The sequence below is a fragment of the Sapajus apella genome, unplaced genomic scaffold (assembly GCF_009761245.1).
Source record: "Sapajus apella isolate SASKATOON/1434 unplaced genomic scaffold, GSC_monkey_1.0 scaffold52, whole genome shotgun sequence".
NCBI lineage: Eukaryota > Metazoa > Chordata > Mammalia > Primates > Cebidae > Sapajus > Sapajus apella.
The window spans coordinates 398,782-415,651 of NW_022436992.1; the positions used below are offsets into that span (position 1 = coordinate 398,782).

General features: G+C 51.8%; 4 protein-coding genes across 12 annotated transcripts; 2 read left to right on the forward strand and 2 right to left on the reverse strand.

The window, feature by feature from the left end:
• Window positions 1–1,494: 1,494 nt before the first annotated feature.
• INO80B (INO80 complex subunit B) lies at window positions 1,495–4,436 on the forward strand. Its single transcript, XM_032243395.1, has 5 exons — window positions 1,495–1,649; window positions 1,875–2,067; window positions 2,284–2,402; window positions 2,573–2,742; window positions 3,815–4,436. The coding sequence occupies exons 1-5, from the start codon at window positions 1,544–1,546 to the stop codon at window positions 4,343–4,345; spliced, it is 1,119 nt and encodes a 372-aa protein (XP_032099286.1). The 5' UTR covers window positions 1,495–1,543; the 3' UTR covers window positions 4,346–4,436.
• A 153-nt stretch (window positions 4,437–4,589) lies between these two features.
• WBP1 (WW domain binding protein 1) lies at window positions 4,590–7,391 on the forward strand. 9 transcript variants are annotated; one of them, XM_032243403.1, is made up of 5 exons: window positions 4,590–5,166; window positions 5,491–5,611; window positions 6,134–6,236; window positions 6,363–6,539; window positions 6,708–7,391. In XM_032243403.1, the coding sequence occupies exons 2-5, from the start codon at window positions 5,558–5,560 to the stop codon at window positions 7,166–7,168; spliced, it is 795 nt and encodes a 264-aa protein (XP_032099294.1). In that variant the 5' UTR covers window positions 4,590–5,166; window positions 5,491–5,557; the 3' UTR covers window positions 7,169–7,391. The 9 variants fall into 9 exon arrangements, with proteins under 9 accessions (XP_032099294.1, XP_032099288.1, XP_032099295.1 ...); XM_032243397.1 differs by having other exon boundaries at window positions 5,491–5,592; XM_032243404.1 differs by having other exon boundaries at window positions 4,590–5,032.
• Window positions 7,392–7,551: 160 nt separating this feature from the next.
• Window positions 7,552–11,307, reverse strand: MOGS (mannosyl-oligosaccharide glucosidase). Its single transcript, XM_032243394.1, has 4 exons — window positions 10,791–11,307; window positions 10,391–10,617; window positions 9,728–9,924; window positions 7,552–9,500 (listed from the first exon to the last, which is right to left on the reverse strand). Exons 1-4 carry the CDS (start codon window positions 11,140–11,142, stop codon window positions 7,763–7,765), a joined length of 2,514 nt encoding a protein of 837 aa, XP_032099285.1. The 5' UTR covers window positions 11,143–11,307; the 3' UTR covers window positions 7,552–7,762.
• Window positions 11,308–15,176: 3,869 nt separating this feature from the next.
• Window positions 15,177–16,472, reverse strand: MRPL53 (mitochondrial ribosomal protein L53). The gene is made up of 3 exons (XM_032243416.1): window positions 15,768–16,472; window positions 15,556–15,668; window positions 15,177–15,447 (listed from the first exon to the last, which is right to left on the reverse strand). Exons 1-3 carry the CDS (start codon window positions 15,857–15,859, stop codon window positions 15,314–15,316), a joined length of 339 nt encoding a protein of 112 aa, XP_032099307.1. The 5' UTR covers window positions 15,860–16,472; the 3' UTR covers window positions 15,177–15,313.
• Window positions 16,473–16,870: the final 398 nt, after the last annotated feature.

Here is a 16,870-nt window from a genome sequence, read left to right on the forward strand (position 1 = left end):
AATTGTTCATTGATTCTTGATAATTTTATCACTGAAATGTAACAGACAAGAGGAATGGGTTCTTTCCCTTTTTTTTTTTTTTTTTTTTCTTTGAGTCGGAGTCTCTCTCTGTCGCCCAGGCTGGAGTGCAATGGTGCTATCTTGGCTCACTGCAACCTCTGCCTCCTGGGTTCAAGCCGTTCTTCTGCTTGAGTAGCTGGGATTACAGGCGCCCACCACCACATCCAGCTAAGTTTTGTATTTTTAGTAGAGATGGATTTTCACCGTGTTGGCCAGGCTGGTTGGTCTCTTTGGCCAGGCTGGTGTTGAACTCCTGACCTAGTGATCCACCTGCCTTGGCCTCCCAAAGTGCTGGGATTACAGGTGTGAGCCACTGTGTCTGGCTGAGTTCTTTCCTTTCTTTTTTCACTGCTGTTACCTTGCTTAGACATTCATATATATTTAGATATATGTATATAGGTTTTTTCCTAATTATAAACATGATATACATTGGCTATAAGAAAATACATTACAGACCTAGATAGTGAAAGTTCCTTAACCCCAACTTCTACAGATAACCATTAACAGTATGGTACACAGTCCTCAATTTTTTCTATGTATTTGCTAGTATGTTATGTATTTAAAAATCAGATCACATAATCTCGAAATTTGCTTTTCTTATTTCATGTATCAGCACATACAAACCTACTTGGTTTTTTCGTGTCTTTTTAAAAATGTGGTAAAATACACACATGTTTTATACAAAATTCAAACGGCACAAAAGGGTATAATCATAAAAAATAGGTCTCTGTCCACCCTTGTTCTTCAGCGGCTCATCAGGAATTAGCTGTTAGAATTTCCTAGCTAGCCTTCTGGGGCACCTCATTTCTTTTCCAAACTGCATAACATCCCATTGTATGGATATTACAAATTTATTAGGACACTTATGTTGTTTACAATGCTATCACCCACTGGGATCTAAATTCTGTGTCAATCTTATTAATTACTTGTCACTCAACTTTTCTTAGCAATATGGTGTTCCACATTGTACAGCTGCACCATAATTCATTTATTCATTCCCCTGATGAAAATTTAGGTTTCAATACCTAAGAGCATTTGCACTGCTCTGAGGGCACTCGTGCTGTTCAAGCATTTCGGCCCTTTTGTCATCAATATAGTTTATGTATTCCTCCACCCAAAGAATACATAAAGTATATTGATGTGAGTTCCTCAAGGACATGGGCAGTGTTCATACTCATCTTTGTATCCTCTTAGACTATCTTCCCGCACTTGGGCTGCAGTATACATTCACCAAAGTTGAGTTGAATAACTGACTCACCCGCGCTGAGTTCTGGAATCTAGCGTGGGGAGGCGGAGCCAGGGGAAAGCCCTGCCTTTTTGGGCGGTCCCGACCTCAGAGGGCCCGGAACTTTAGTTGGAAGTATCCTTGTTTCTCAGGGACGATTTTTGGACGCGAAGCGTGCCCCGCACAAAGATGGTTGCCATGAACCGGAAGTAACTGGTTGTTTTGCTGGCTCCAGTTTTTCCGCGGGGCGGAAAAGGCATGTCTGTATGTGTCCCAACCATTTCTAGTCTTTCCTTGCAAGAACTCATGAGCAAGCTGTGGCGGCGTGGGAGTACCTCTGGGGCTATGGAGGCCCCTGAGCCGGGTAAGCGCGGATAGATCAAGCATTTTAGGCTTTTCTCAAAAAGAAGTCCCTTTCTTCTTGGAGCGTCCAGGTCCTTCGGCCACAGGTGGGAAGGAGAAAGGTGGTGCTGTTGTTATGGTAACAGCGAGTATTGCGGGAAGAGTGGGATTCGGTAGGGGCCTTAGGTTATTCAGGGCTTCCCCTGCCATTCTCTGGCCGGACACTTGACAAGCGCTCCCTCCGCAGGAGCAACCCTGGAGTTGAGCCTGGCGGGTGCCCATGGCCATGGAGTGCACAAGAAAAAACACAAGAAGCACAAGAAGAAACACAAGAAGAAACACCATCAGGAAGAAGAGGCCGGGCCCACGCAGCCGTCTCCTGCCAAGCCCCAGCTCAAACTCAAAATCAAGCTTGGGGGACAAGTCCTGGGGACCAAGAGGTGAGGTCAAAAGGGTCGAAGTTTTATAAGGGGAACTTTAGGAGCAGAGATGGTAGTTAGAAGCCGACTGGGCTTTCTAGAAGACAGACCGGACACTGTGACTTCAGGGCCCAGGTTTAGGCAGCAAGTGTCTAAGAGGGTGGGGAAAGTTGGGTGTAGCTACTGAGTAGGAGGAGACACTGGCTCATTTTAAAGAGTAGTGTTGCTTCTCTGCAGTGTTCCTACCTTCACTGTGATCCCAGAGGGGCCTCGCTCACCCTCTCCCCTTATGGTTGTGGATAATGAAGAGGAACCTATGGAAGGAGTCCCCCTTGAGCAATACCGTGCCTGGCTAGGTGAGAAGGGTCTGGAGGTGGGGAAACTGGGTTTCTTATTATATCTGACTAAGGGAAGAAGGTTGGTTCTGAAATGTGTTAGGATTTTCCATGTCCCAGTATTAACTTGGCCAAATTAGGGTACCCCATCTGAACAATTCTATTTTTCTTTCTCCAACTTTCCTTCCCAGATGAAGACAGTAATCTGTCTCCCTCTCCACTTCGGGACCTATCAGGAGGGTTAGGGGGTCAGGAGGAAGAAGAGGAGCAGAGGTGGCTGGATGCCTTGGAGAAGGGGGAGCTGGATGACAATGGAGACCTCAAGAAGGAGATCAATGAGCGGCTGCTTACTGCTCGACAGGTATGTTGGTTCATTTGTTTATTCACTCACCAAATGTGTACAGTATTGAGAACTCACCACAACCCAAGCACTTTTTGTGGCAGTGGGGATATTGGTAGTGGAGGAAAGACAAAGTTTCTGTTCTCCTGGAGCTAAGTATTCTAGTGTGTATGTTGGGGGGCTGGGAAGTAAATAAATAAATAATTTCAAAAAGCTATATGGTTTACGACAAAAAGAACAGGGTGGTGAAATACAAAGTGGCGTAAACAAAAAGAAATAGAAAGTGACAGAGGAGAGACATTTGGGTATAGTCAGAGAAGGCGTCTCTGAAGAGATAACATTTGCAATACCAGAGGAGCTTTTCCAGCAGAGACCAGCAGGTGCACAGACTGTGACACTGGAACATGCCTAGCAGAGTAAAGGAGAAGAAAAACTGGCCAAGCCACTGAAGGGTTGTACGCAGAGAAGTGACATACTTGGTTTACATTTGGATATATTAGTCTGGCATTGTTGTAGAGAATGGATTTCCGTGGAGACAAGAGATAGAAGTACGGAGACCAACTGGGAAGCTGTTGAAGTAGTCAGCTGAGAGACAGTGGTTGCTTTAACCGAGATGAAAGTGGTGGAGATGGAAATATCAGATGAATTATCGCTATATTTTGGAAGTAGATACTTGTGGGGAGAAGAATGGAGAGAAAATATATCAAGGCTAAGCCTAGGATTTTGACTTGAGCAGTCATCCAACTGATGTCTATCGAGGTAAGATTAAAAACAACAACAGACCTTTGGGAAAGCTGGTACAGAGTTTTGGTGCATAGGTCAGGCAGGTAACATTACTGATGCCTCTCTCCTTAAGAGTTAAGGACCTAAAGCTGAATGTCAAGAGATCAGGGAGGAGGCAGTATTTATGAAGAGGAACCTATGGAAGGTGTCCTGGAGCGGGTGCTCATTAATTAATATCCCGTTTCCCAACGCCTGCGTTGCTCAAGACCCTGCCTTCCGTGTCCCTTCTTTCCCCTCCCCGGCTCTGGCCGACCTCTCCTCTCCATCTTCCTCCATTTTCAGACAGCACCCTGTCTCTGTCTCTTCCCAGCGAGCTCTGCTTCAGAAGGCACGGAGTCAACCTTCCCCGATGCTGCCGCTGCCGGTGGCAGAGGGCTGTCCGGCCCCCGCCCTCACAGAGGAGATGCTGCTGAAGCGCGAGGAGCGGGCGCGGAAGCGGCGGCTCCAGGCGGCGCGGCGGGCAGAGGAGCATAAGAACCAGACTATCGAGCGCCTCACCAAGACTGCGGCGCCCAGCGGGCGGGGAGGCCGGGGGGCCGCACGGGGCGAGCGGCGGGGAGGGCGGGCCGCGGCTCCAGCCCCCATGGTGCGCTACTGCAGCGGAGCACAGGGTTCCACCCTTTCCTTCCCACCTGGCGTCCCCGCACCCACGGCGGTGTCTCCGCGGCCATCCCCCTCAGGCCCTCCTCCGCGCTGCTCTGTCCCCGGCTGTCCCCATCCGCGCCGCTACGCTTGCTCCCGCACGGGCCAGGCACTCTGCAGTCTTCAGTGCTATCGCATCAACCTGCAGATGCGGCTGGGGGGGCCCGAGGGCCCTGGATCCCCGCTTTTGGCTACGTAAGGAGGCCCTTACCTAACCCGGACTCTGCGCCCTTTCCCATGCCCGCTTTTCGAGTGTCTTCCCCACCCTATTAAATTTCATCCGGTGCTTCGGCTTGTATAGAATTGGGGGAGTGGGATGTGGTGGGCAAACCAGTCTCCGGTATACACATCTTTTGCTCCTGTCGGAGCTTGCGTCGATGCCTGGGGCTTGGAAACCGCTTCAAGAGAGCAGGCTGGTTTACGCTCAGACTCGGACAGACTTTTGGGACCCCGCCTCTTCCAGCCGGGATTACCTGGCTTGGTTGGGCATTTGGCGTCATTCCGAAAACATGGCGCAAGCCAATCAGCGGCAAATCTGCTCTTCTGAGCGGCTGTTCGTTGGTTGATAAGCCAGAGCCTGTTCTGTTGTCTGTATTGGCTATTACCGCTATCAGTCAGGGCCGTGGGTCGAACCTTCCCCCACTCTTTGTCTATACAAGCTCTTGTTGTCTGGGAGAGCTGCGAAGGCGCTGCTGTGGATTGGCTACAGGAGAAACCACTGATCTGTTCCTATTGGCCCGTCCGTCGAGGGACGATGCTGATTGGTAGGGCAGAGCAATCTGAGTCCTAGTTGGTGGAGTTCTCCCCGGATGGACGCTCCGGCCGCGGAGTGATGGTGGCGGCAGCGAAGATGGGCCGGACAGGGACCATGGCGGTGGCAGCAGAGGTGGCAGGGGCGGGGCGGCTGGCGGTAGAGGAGGCTGTGGTCCTCAGGGGGCTGTAGGTGGAGGCATGGCTCGGGCCAGCAGCGGGAACGGCAGCGAGGAGGCCTGGGGGGCACTTCGGGCGCCGCAACAGCAGGTATCCCAACAGCTCCAAAGCCTATCACGACAGCCATTTGTCTCTTCCCCTTTTCTTGTCCCTTCCTTTTGGGGGTGGGGGAGGAACTCACGGAGCCAAAGGTACTGTGAAGTTCCTAAACACGTCCCTTCCACTCTTTGTCTAAACTTTGTAACGTAGATGCAGCTGACTTTGCCTGTAGCCTCATAGACCCCATCCTATGGCTGCAATGGAAGCTTGCGGTGGCTCTCCAGTGACCAGAGGCATAGTGAGGCCCCAGGGAGGCTCCCTCTGTCTTGCAACAGTTATTTGTGATGTTTTTCTATGTGCCTATTGTCACAACAGAGTCCAGCAGCGTCTTCTCTTGAGGGAGCAATTTGGAGAAGAGCTGGAACCCAGACTCGCGCCCTGGATGCCATCCTTTATCATCCACAGCAATCCCATCTGGTTGGGAGCACTGCTCTGGGTCTCACACTGCCCTCCTCTACCCTAGGGAGCCTGAGGCCCACGGGTGGAAAGATCCAGTTGGGGGTGGGGGCAGTGAACCGTGCAGGATGACTAAAGCAACTTGCTTTGGAAATGACCTTCCCCTACTGATTGTCTGAGACTTTTAGATTATCTCAGACTGTCTTCTGGCTTCCGCCAAAACACTCCCTTAACAGAAAACACTGGGGGGATGAGGGTAGGGGGGGTTTGGGAGGGTGAGACTTGAGTGTGAAGGAAGTCTCATATATGCAGAGCTGAAATCTCCCTCTTTGTCCACACTTTTGTCTTGTTCTCTAGACTGATTCTTGCTATTCCAAATCCTCTTCCACGTTGACAGTCCTTCAGATATTTGAACACTCCTCTCAGCATCCTCCACTTCCCCCACCTCTCCAAGCTGAACTTGGTTCACAGGGTGGGATTGTGTATGTGCATGCAGGAGGTGAGGGTGGACAGTGCCCTGCGCTGGAATCCCCCTTAGTTCTAAGTGCCTCTTTGCCCCCAGCTTCGAGAGCTGTGCCCAGGAGTGAACAACCAGCCCTACCTCTGTGAGAGTGGTCACTGCTGCGGGGAGACTGGCTGCTGCACCTACTACTATGAGCTCTGGTGTAAGTCTCCAAGAGGGCTGTTTTCAGGTCCCTGTGCCCACCCTCCCTTGGACCTAGAATTTCAGCCCAAAGGGTCCCTTCTTTGCATGGGAGATGCCTGAGTTGCTCCCTCCTTGCTTCTTGCAGGGTTCTGGCTGCTCTGGACTGTTCTCATCCTCTTTAGCTGCTGTTGCGCCTTCCGCCACCGACGAGCTAAACTCCGGCTGCAACAACAGCAGCGGCAGCGTGAGATCAACTTGTTGGCCTATCATGGGGCATGCCACGGGGCTGGTCCTTTCCCTACCGGTTCACTGCTTGACCTTCGTGAGTGACTTGAGGCCCTGGGTCAGCTACCAGTGGCCCTTCCCAAACCAGGATCCCAACCATCACATTCCCTTTTCCACATATTTCAAAATATTTTTCCCTAACATAAAAACTAGTACCCTCTACCTGGTTGCCTTCAACCAATCATACCAGTTTTCTCCTCTGCAGGCCTCTTCAGCACCTTCAAGCCCCCAGCCTACGAAGATGTGGTTCACCGCCCAGGCACACCACCCCCTCCTTATACTGTGGCCCCAGGCCACCCCTTGATTGCTTCCAGTGAACAAACCTGCTGTTCCTCCTCATCCAGCTGCCCTGCCCACTTTGAGGGAACAAATGTGGAAGGTCTTTCCTCCCACCAGAGTGCCCCCGCTCATCAGGAGAGTGAGCCTGGGGCAGGGGTGAGCCCTGCCCCCACACCCCCCTCCTGCCGCTATCGCCGTCTAACTGGTGACTCGGGTATTGAGCTCTGCCCTTGTCCTGTCTCCAGTGAGGGTGAGCCAGTTAAGGAGGCGAGGGCTAGTGCCACCCTGCCAGATCTGGAGGACTACTCCCCTTGTGCACTGCCCCCAGATTCTGTACTGCAGGTCTCTCCCTTGGGGCTGGCTTCCAGTGAAGAGGACATCCCATAAGTAGTTTTGAGAAGGTGGGTGGGTTACTTGCCCACCAGAAACAGCCCTGGTCCCAACTCCTTTCGTTCCCTTTGGCCCCTTCCTGCCCACCTGCCCATCTAGAATCTGCCTGAAAGGGCCGGAGCCCTGAGGAGAGGGGCAGTATTTGGGGGACTGTGCTAGCTTTATCCCCCATGACATACACAGGAGCCTTTAATCTCATTAAAGAGATGTGAACCAGCCACTTGTGGGTTTGGATGGACTAAAGCTCAACTCACTACATTGTACTTGACTGTGTTTGAAGGAGACAGGTTATGGCCACTTGACCACACCTTCCCTGAGGACAAGTCCTGAGCCCTGGATTGATCTGAAGCCTCTTGGTGAGGCAAATCTGGCAAAAGCAATAGAGTTCAAAATGTTTTTTCCAATTTATTTAGAAAAATAGACTCTGAATTCACATTCACCCCCGGGCTATGTGGGATGACAGGAGACACCTGAGATGAAATGAGGAAAGTTTGAATTACTGGTATCTGAGGGGCTGGGGGCAGAAGCCAGACTTTGTCCCTCTAGAGCCAGAGAGGCACAGGTGGCTTGGCTCCCCTCCTTTCCCTCCCTTCAGTAATCTTCAGCCATGGCCAGTAAGACAAGGCTGGTCCAGCCGTTGAAAGGGCGGCAGCCCATTCCTCTCCCATCCCGGTCACTGTACTGCTCCCAGAGGAAGCCTGTAGACTGGTACTGGCGCCATACATTGCCTACCACGTTGGCACGGAGCTCACTGTGGAGTTTGGCAGCCCGAGCCTGGTGAGGACCCTTCAGTTGCCCATAGTGGTGGAGTGCTCCCAAGGCCAGGTAGTTGACATTGAGCCACACGGCACCCCGCCAGTAGGGAGGATCATGCTCTGAATTGCGCTGGCCATAAAAGGAGCTGGAGGCTGCAAGGGAGCGTAAGCCAAAGGGGCTCCAGAGATGGCGGCTGTCAGCTAGAATATCCAGCAGGGGCCCAAGGCGGGATGAGTTGGGGTCCAGCAGTCGCAGCAGCAAGGGAAAAAGACTGACATAGCCAAGGGCGTCTACATACTGCAGTCGAGGCTGGGGCCGGCCCACCACCCGAACCAGTCCCTGAGGGGGCCTGGGCTTCAGCTGTACTGCTTTTGTGTGATTCCCAAAGTCTGCAAAGACTCCTAGCTCTTGGGCCCAGTGCAGCTCATCCAGGCTCTCTGCTGACTCCAGTGAGGCAGCCAGTGGGCCCAGCTCAGCAGCTACCTCAGTCTCGCCCAAATACTCTGCCAGCTGTGTCAGCACACGAGCACCCAGTGCCACCCAACATCGCAGGTCCAGGTGCCGCTCAGCAACTGAAGGGTGTGAAGCCCGGGGGTAGTCATCCAGCCCAGAGGGTAGGGTCTTAGGGTTCAGTAAGGTTGGTAAGGCAGGGTCCCGTCCCCGCCAGCGGTAAGACAGTGGCACTGGGCCTGCCTGGCTCTGATGGAGCCAGGAGAACCAGGCATGCAGGCGGGGGAAGGCCTTTCGGAGGAAGGCCAAGTCATCAGGATCACCACCCTCTAGCATGTGGGCAACAGGCAAAAGTAGGGTTGGGGGGTTGGCGTGGACTGCTCGTTGCACCAGGAATTCTGGAGGCACCCGGGCTCGGGCCTCATCCCCCAGTATCTGCTCCCTCCCAATCCAGCCATCAGCATTTAGCAGCCCCAGCCAGTGGCCAAGGGCTTCCCTAGTGAGGTAGGGATCCCACCGCTGAACCACCAGCTGGTGAAAGCCCTCATCCCAAAGGAAGCCTCGTGGGAAGAATGACCGGGAGGGCACCGCTGTAAAAAGAGGTATGGGTGGAAAGAGGGCTGGGTCCACCTTCTGCTCAGACTCTTCCACCCCCATGTCTGGCAATACCAGCCCTTGTCCATAGAAGTAGCCAATTCCGCCAAGGAGATCGCTGAGGGCAGCCTGACCCAAAGCCTGCTCGCCAGGGCTCAGGCCCTTCTCCTTCAGATGGAAAGTCTTCTCAAAGCGCTCTCTAAAGGCTTCAGCATGGTTCTCCAGGGTCTGGGTCAGTAGACTGCCTGCCAGTCTTGGCAGGGCTTGATTTCCTCCTGCTTGGGCACTACCTGATTCAAACACAAACTCTACAGAAAAGGGAACTTTCAGGGTCACCTGCTGTATCAAGAATTGCCCCTGCCCTTGCCCACTGGGGCTTCTGTCCTCCCACTTCAGAGATCCTGGCAAGCCGAGGTAGCGTTCAGGGGAGGCCCCTGGAGGCCTATGCTGAAACCAGCTATTTAGGCTATTCTTTACCATCTCTGTCAGCAGGGGTAGTCCTGGGTTGGAGGTCCAGAAGACATTGTAGCTTGAAGGGAAGAAAATAAATAGAAAATATTCAGGAGAAGGCAGTGGGCATTATAAAGAGAAATACAAAGTGCTCAGGAGTCAGGTTGGGTGGTCTCAGGCAAGGGACATGGAGACTGGTGAAAATGCAAATAATTGGTAGAAAGAAGGTAGGGTGGGGGAGACAGAAATCAAAGTCAGCATCAATACCACCCCTTCCATCCCCCAACATTGTCTTCCCCCAATTACCTGCCATACTTGGGAGCTGTATCCCCTGGATTTGTTGGTGGCATAAGTGTAAAGCGGAAGTCACCAAGTTCACTGGTACGCCCACTGATGAACTTCAACTGCCCCTTGGCTTCAACCTCTGGTAGTAGGACTTCCTTGCCATCTGTCATCACATAGAAGAACAGGGAGACCAAAGGGAGGGCAGAGGTACTTGAGGCCTGAGTGACCAAGGAGGACAGAAAAGAACAGTGTTAGACTGGCATTCTCTCTTGAGAATCAGCCTTAGTAAGGGAAAGGAACAGCAGACAGGGGTAATGTAAACAACATACCTCTGGCAGTGTTGAGGGTCACTGAGTAACCAGGTACACCCAAATGGGATGAGATAAAGGGCCTTGCACTGGCTTCCCTGGGCGATTACAGTATACTTTTGTGTTATGTCCTACACTAAGAAGTCTATACAGTTTAACTTAATTCTTACAATTCTGTGAGTTAGGGCTATTATCTACACTTTACAAGCAAGGAAATCAAGGCTTAGAGATGTAGAGATGGTCATACAGACAGTTGCTTAAGGCAGGATTTAAGCCAGGCAGCCAGTCTCGGAGCCCACTTCATGCTGCATTTGCTGGCAGCAAGGGAAAGATGGAGGGGGTCTGGGCTGAGGAAAGGGTGTCCTGAGGCCCTGACCTGAGGCTCTACAGTCACTCTCCAGCTCCAGTCCCCTCCGTGCTGACCCCCAGGCCTCTTGACGAACTCAGTGGTGAGCCATAAGGCCCCATCCTGGATGTGTTGCCGCCCGAAGGAGAGGCCGTCGTGGAACTCCCAGCCATAGGGACCCACACCGTCCCCCTGCTCACACGTGTGCCTGAGCTTAGGAGTCCCCGGGGTGGTGCCCTGTTGCGCCCACATCAGTCCTGGGGGTAGAATGGCCACGTAAGTCAAAGAGCAGGGGACCTGTTCCTCCGGGTCTCCGGGTCATCCCTCTTCATAACTCTCCTGATCCATTCCTCCCCACCCTTTCTCTGGCTTCCAGCTGGGGCGCCCAGATTAGGAGTCCGCCTGCCTGCCCGCCCTGGAGCCCGGTTACCGGTGAGGAGGGGCTTCGGGCTGCGAGTCTTCATGCCAAAGTAGACGTGAGGGCGGTAAGTTCCCCAGAAGAGGCCCGGGGCCACGGCGGGGCTGGAGGAGTTGGCCGGCAGCGCAGGAGGCGCGGAGTGCAGCGTGACCGCCCGCCGCGCACGGTGCCACGCCAGCACCCAGCGCCCCGACAGGCCCAGGGCCAAAGACAGGACCACTATGGCCACAGCCACTCCTCCAGCCGTGCTGCGCGGCGCGGCGCCCCGGCCGTCCCGCTGCCCGGGGCCTCCCCGAGCCGCCCTCTCGGCAGTCCGCACTCCCTCTGCCGGCACTGCGCGGCGCCGCCGCTCGCCCCGAGCCATCTTGGCACTGAAGTCCGCGTCGCGAGAGCTCGGAAAGGCGGCAGTGGAGCCCGGGTCCTGCCTTGCCTCTCCGGCTCCCGCCTTTCGTTTCGCGGACAGCAGTCAGATCAGCGACACCTGCCAGCCCGCGCGTCCGCCTCCCGCCGGAAGTCCCGCCTCGCCACGTCAGGCTAAGTCCCGGAGTCCGGAACCACTGCTTACGATTTTGCGTAGGGTTCCTGCACAGCGTCTGTTCTGGGCGGGAATCCGCCGGGGCTGCGCTTATCTGGCGACCCCATGGAGTTCACAGGCTCGGAAAAATCAATCTACCACTGGCCTGCTTTTTATTTTATTTTATTTTAGAGACAGAGTTTCCCTCCCGTTACCAAGGCTAGAGTTCAATGGCGAGATCCCGGCTCACCGCAACCTCTGCCTCCCGGGTTCAAGCGATTCTCCTGCCTCAGCCTCGCGAGTAGCTGGGATTATTGGCATGCGCCACCACGCCCGGCTAATTTTGTATTTTTAGTAGGGACGGACCCATGTTGGTCAGACTGGTCTCAAACTCTCGACCTTAGGTGATCCGCCCGCCTTGGCCTCCCCAAATGCTGGAATTACAGGTGTGAGCCACCTCCCCCGGCCGGCTTTTTTTTTTTTTTTTTTTAATAGCGATTATATATTAGGAACCTAAGGCTATTAGGAACCTAAGTGTAAAACACTATCTCAGGTGTTTTACATTTAATCGCCCTGTGAAAATCAGGGGCAGGAAACGTAAACTTGGTCAGGGCCATACAGCTGGAAAATGGCTTGCTTGGAACCCACATATATCTGAATCAAGCTGGATCAGTTTGCCCACACCGGTGCCTTCTTTCCTAATGAAGTTGAGAGTGCAGGAGTGGACCCAAGAGGAAGCCTGGGTTCTGTTCCAGCTGTGACTTCAGACAAATTGTTTCCACTCAGTCTGGGATTTCTTATCTAGATGAACCCTAAAAGAATGACAGTGGTGGTGCAAGTACTTAGAGAAGGCATTTTCCTCTCTACAACCCAGAAGGCAAAGAGAAAGGATGGTTTATATCCAGGTCAGAGGTTGTATGTAGAATCTGTAAGTCAGATTGACCCAGAATAGGATAGTGAACATTATTATTATTATTTTATTTTTTGAGACAGTCTTGCTTTGTCTCTCAGGCTCTAGTGCAGTGTTGAGATCTCAGCTCACTGCAATCTGCCTCCCGATCTTGATGCCTCAGCCTCCTGGGTAGCTAGGATCACAGGTGTGGGGCACCACACCTGGCTATTTTTTTGTATTTTAGTGGAGACAGGGTTTTGTCATGTTGCCCAGGCTGGTCTGGAATTCTTGAGCTCAAGCAATCCACCCACCTCAGCCTCCCAAAGTGCTGGGATTACAGGCGTGAGCCACCCCACCTGGCAGTGAACATTTGATGGCATTTCAGAAATGCAGCTTAGATTCATAGTTACTGATTTCTCACCAACAGCCCAACCTAGAAGATACTTATATAAAGAAGTCTATCCCATCCTTTAAAACAAACAAAAAACCACTCTATTGTATATCCTTACGTCCCCTAGCTATCATCACACTTCCCATTCAAACTCATTATGTAAGACTAATGCAGCCTGGTGTGGTGGCTCACGCCTGTAATCCCAACAATTTAGAAGGCTGAGGTGGCTGTATCACCTGAAGTCAGGGGTTTGAGACCAGCCTCGTCAAAATGGCAAAACTTCATCTCCACTAAAACACAAAAATTAGCCAGGTGTGGTGGCACATGCCTGTAATCCCAGCTACTTAGGAGGCTGAGGCAGGAGAATTGCTTGAATCCGGGAGGTGGAGGTTACAGTGAGCCGAGATTGTGCCATTTCAGCCTGGGTGACACAGCGAGACTTCGTCTGAAAGACTAATGTGGCCGGGTACCATGGCTCACATCTGTTATCCCAGGACTTTGGGAGGCTGAGGCAGGTGGAGCACCTGACATCAGGAGTTTGAGACCAGCCTGGCCAATTTGGTGAAACCCCATTTCTACTAAAAATACAAAAATTAGCCAGATATGGTGCTGGGTGCCTGTAATCCCAGCTACTCGGGAGGCTGAGGCAGGAGAATCGCTTGTACCCGGGGACAGAGGTTGTGGTGGGCCGAGATTGCGCCATTGTACTCCAGCCCAGGCAACAGGAGGGAAACACTGTCTTTAAAAAAAAAAAAAAAAAAAAAAAAAAGAATAAGGCCTCTTAGATAATAGCAGTTACTATGGTCCCAGCAATGTTGTAGGTACTTTACAGATATTAACTCATTTAATCTCTTTAACAGACCTATGAGGAAGGTACTGTTATTTTCATTTTACAAATGAAATAGACACTGGTAGATTAAATAATTTGTCCAAAGTCATATAGCTACATAACAACAAAAGTAGGATTTCGACCCCAAGCAGTCTGGCTCTTTACAACACTATACCACCTGCACCTAGCTCTCTTTTTTAAAGGGGGAGGAGAAAAACAGTCCTTTGAAGATAGCACCCTTTTAGACAGGGAAAGGGTATAATAATGCTGCTGTAGGAAGGTCATGGGAAATGTATCTGGCAAAGTACACAGCAGCCACTGTCTAGAGATCTTTTATTACCTAGCTGAGGATCGCGAAGGTGTCTAAAACAGTGGCTTTCAACCATTTTCCAACCCACAATAAGAAATAATTCCATAGTGCAACTCAGTACATGCAGATACACAGACACACACAACTTACATACAGGATTACAGATTTAAAACGAGTTTCCTAAAAGAATACTTCCAGCTGGGCGTTGGTGGTTCACATCTGTAATCACAGCATTTTGGGAGGCCAAGGCAGGAGAACTGCTTGAGTTCAGTGAGTTCAAGACCAGCCAGGACAAGATGAGGAGACCCCCCTCCCCCGCAATCTACAAAAAATTTAAAAATTAGGGCCAAGTGCAGTGGCTTATGCCTGTAATCCCAGCTACTGGGGAGGCTGAGGCAGGAGAATCACTTGAACCTGGGAGGCAGAGGTTGTGGTGAGCTGAGAGCCTGCCATTGCATTCCAGCCTGGGCAACAAGAGCAAAACTCTGTCTCAAAAAAAACCAAAAACAAAAACAACAAACAACAAACAAGAGTTGCAGATGTGGTAAGACGCAGTGGCTCACTCCTGTGATCCCAGCAGTTTGGGAGGCAGGAGGATCACTTGAGCCCAAGAGTTAGAGACCACCCCATGCAACAGGACAAAACCCCACCTCTTTTGGAAGAAGAAGAAAAAAAAAAGAATGGGAGACAGAACTGGGATAGAAAGATGATAGCTGAAAAAAACAGCACTGTCAGTGTTTTTTGTTTTTTCAGACGAGAGTCTCGCTCCATTGCCTAGGCTGGAGTGCAGTGGTGCGATTTCTGCTCACTGCAAGCTCCGCCTCTAGGATTTGAGCGATTCTCCTGCCTCAGCCTCCCAAGTAGCTGGGATTATAGGCATGTGCCACGACCACACCTAGCCAATTTTTTTGTATTTTTAGTAGAGGTGAGTTTTCTCCATGCAGGTGATCTGTCAGCCTCCGCCTCCCAAAGTGCTGGGATTACAGACGTGAGCCACTGCACCTGGCCTATCAGTGTTCACACTGAATTTGGTAAGAGTAAGAGGGCTGGGCACAGTGGCTGATGCCCAACACTTTTGGAGGCCAAGGTGGGAGGATCGCTTGAGCCCAGCACTCCAAGACCAGCCTAAGCAACATAGTGAAATCCCCTCTGCAAAAAATTTAAAAACTAACTGAACGGGGTGGTGCGTGCTGTAGTCCCAGCTTCCTAGCTACTTGGGAGGATCGACTAAGCCCAGGTTACAGTGAGCTATGATCATGCCACTGCACTCCAGCCTGAGCGACCGAAAACAGACCTGTCTTAAAAGAAAAAAAAAAAAAAAAAAAAAAAAAAAGAGGTACCTTGAATGGTAGGAGAAGCCAGAAGCCAAATTCAAAAGGGTTAAACAGTGAGTGATGGTAAGAAACTGAAATAAATTCAGGTTAATCCAGACACCCCCTGATCTAGTCTTGCTCCAGAAACATTTGTGATAGCAGGGTTTTAAGTTTTATTTTGCACTCCGTGGCCCTCCACACAGTGATTTGAATGATTAAGTGAAACCCTTCTTAGGTTAAGTGTCCTAGTCCACGCTAAAATCATCTCGTTGGTCTCTTCCGCACTTCAGCGACCAGCATCAGCGCCCGGCTTGTCCCCGCTGCCCGCCGCCTCCCTGGCCCGGATGTGGGAAGCGAAGGCACTGAGCATTTCCAGAGCTGTGAGATGGGCGCCGCGCATAATCAGGCGATACCCGTCTCCTGGGGAAGAAACAAACGAGTCAGACAGGGAGCGACTGCAGGGCTGGGGCTGAGGGGAGCGCGGGCTGCCTGCTGTCCCCTCCCGCCGGTCTCCCCACCCAAGCGCACCGAACAGCACATCCACGCAGGGCTCGGAGCCGTCGTGCCTCACATCTGCAATCACTGAACAGTTGAGATTAGTGGAGCGGACCCTCTCGCTGCTCACCGCCTGGAGGAAGGTCCTACGGTGGAAAAACACCGTGAGCGCCAGGCTGAGGGCTTAAAGCCTCGGCTGAAGGAAGGCGCATCACTTCCCGCTCCTATCCTCTTCCCCTTTTTACCTCGTCGATTCCACGTTTTTCTCGAAGGGACAGAATTGGATTCGAACCTGCTTGACGGGGCGTAGACCCAGCCGTCCCAAGGCAGCCGCCATGGTGACCTCCACCCCGGAAGAACTCGTGCAGGCGGAAGTGTCTCATGTAATGAGACCAAGAAAGGGTGCGCTTCTGCGGGATACAGATTTCCTGCCGCCGGCAGCCAAGCAGGCTTGCGAACCGCCGCGCTGGGCTCTCCAACCCAGGCGGAGGAAGGCAGGAGGGAGAGAGGTGGTTTCGGCACAACGCATGCGTGAGCCCAAAGTAGGCGGTCAGCAAATACAACCTGTCATTAATAGTCCTCTCACACCACGGTGAAAACCATAAATAAATGGCACAAAAACCTCTTTGCACGAAAATACGCCTGTTTTCTGCAACCCTTCCCCTTCTGTACCCTGCTGGGCCAGATTTAGGCTAACTCGATCTTAAGTCCTGGCCCCTTCCAAAGAGACAGCACCAACACAAGCCGGGATGATCCACACCAGGCGATAAACACCATTCAGGTAATTTAAACACGGTGAGCTCTGAACAGCCAAAGCTTAAACGTGAAAGTACTACCGCCCAATATTCGTAAATGACTGAAAATAGTAATGGGAAGAGCAGTACAGGGTAATACTGTCCTTGGGGCTGATCCAGGTGTAGAAATGCCTATTACACCTCTGTGGTTCCCCACGTTACATGTAAATTTTTGGTGCTGCAAAAGAAGTAGCACTCGAATATAAATTTCCTCCACAAGGCAATTTACTTTTTTTTTTTTTTTTTTTTTTGAGATAGAGTCTTACTACTGTGTCACCAAGCTGGAGTGCAGTGGCGATGTTGGCTCACTGCAACCTCTGCCTCCTGGGTTCAAGCGATTCTCCTGCCTCAGCCCCCTGAGTAGCTGGGATTACAGGCACACGTGGCTAATTTTTGTATTTTTAGTAGAGATGGGGTTTCACCATGTTGGCCAGGATGGTCTCAATGTCTTGACCTCATGATCTGCCCGCCTGGGCCTCCCAAAGTGCTGGGGTTACAGGCTTGAGCTACCATGCCCGGCTGGCAATTTACTTTTTTTTTTTTTTAAAGATGGG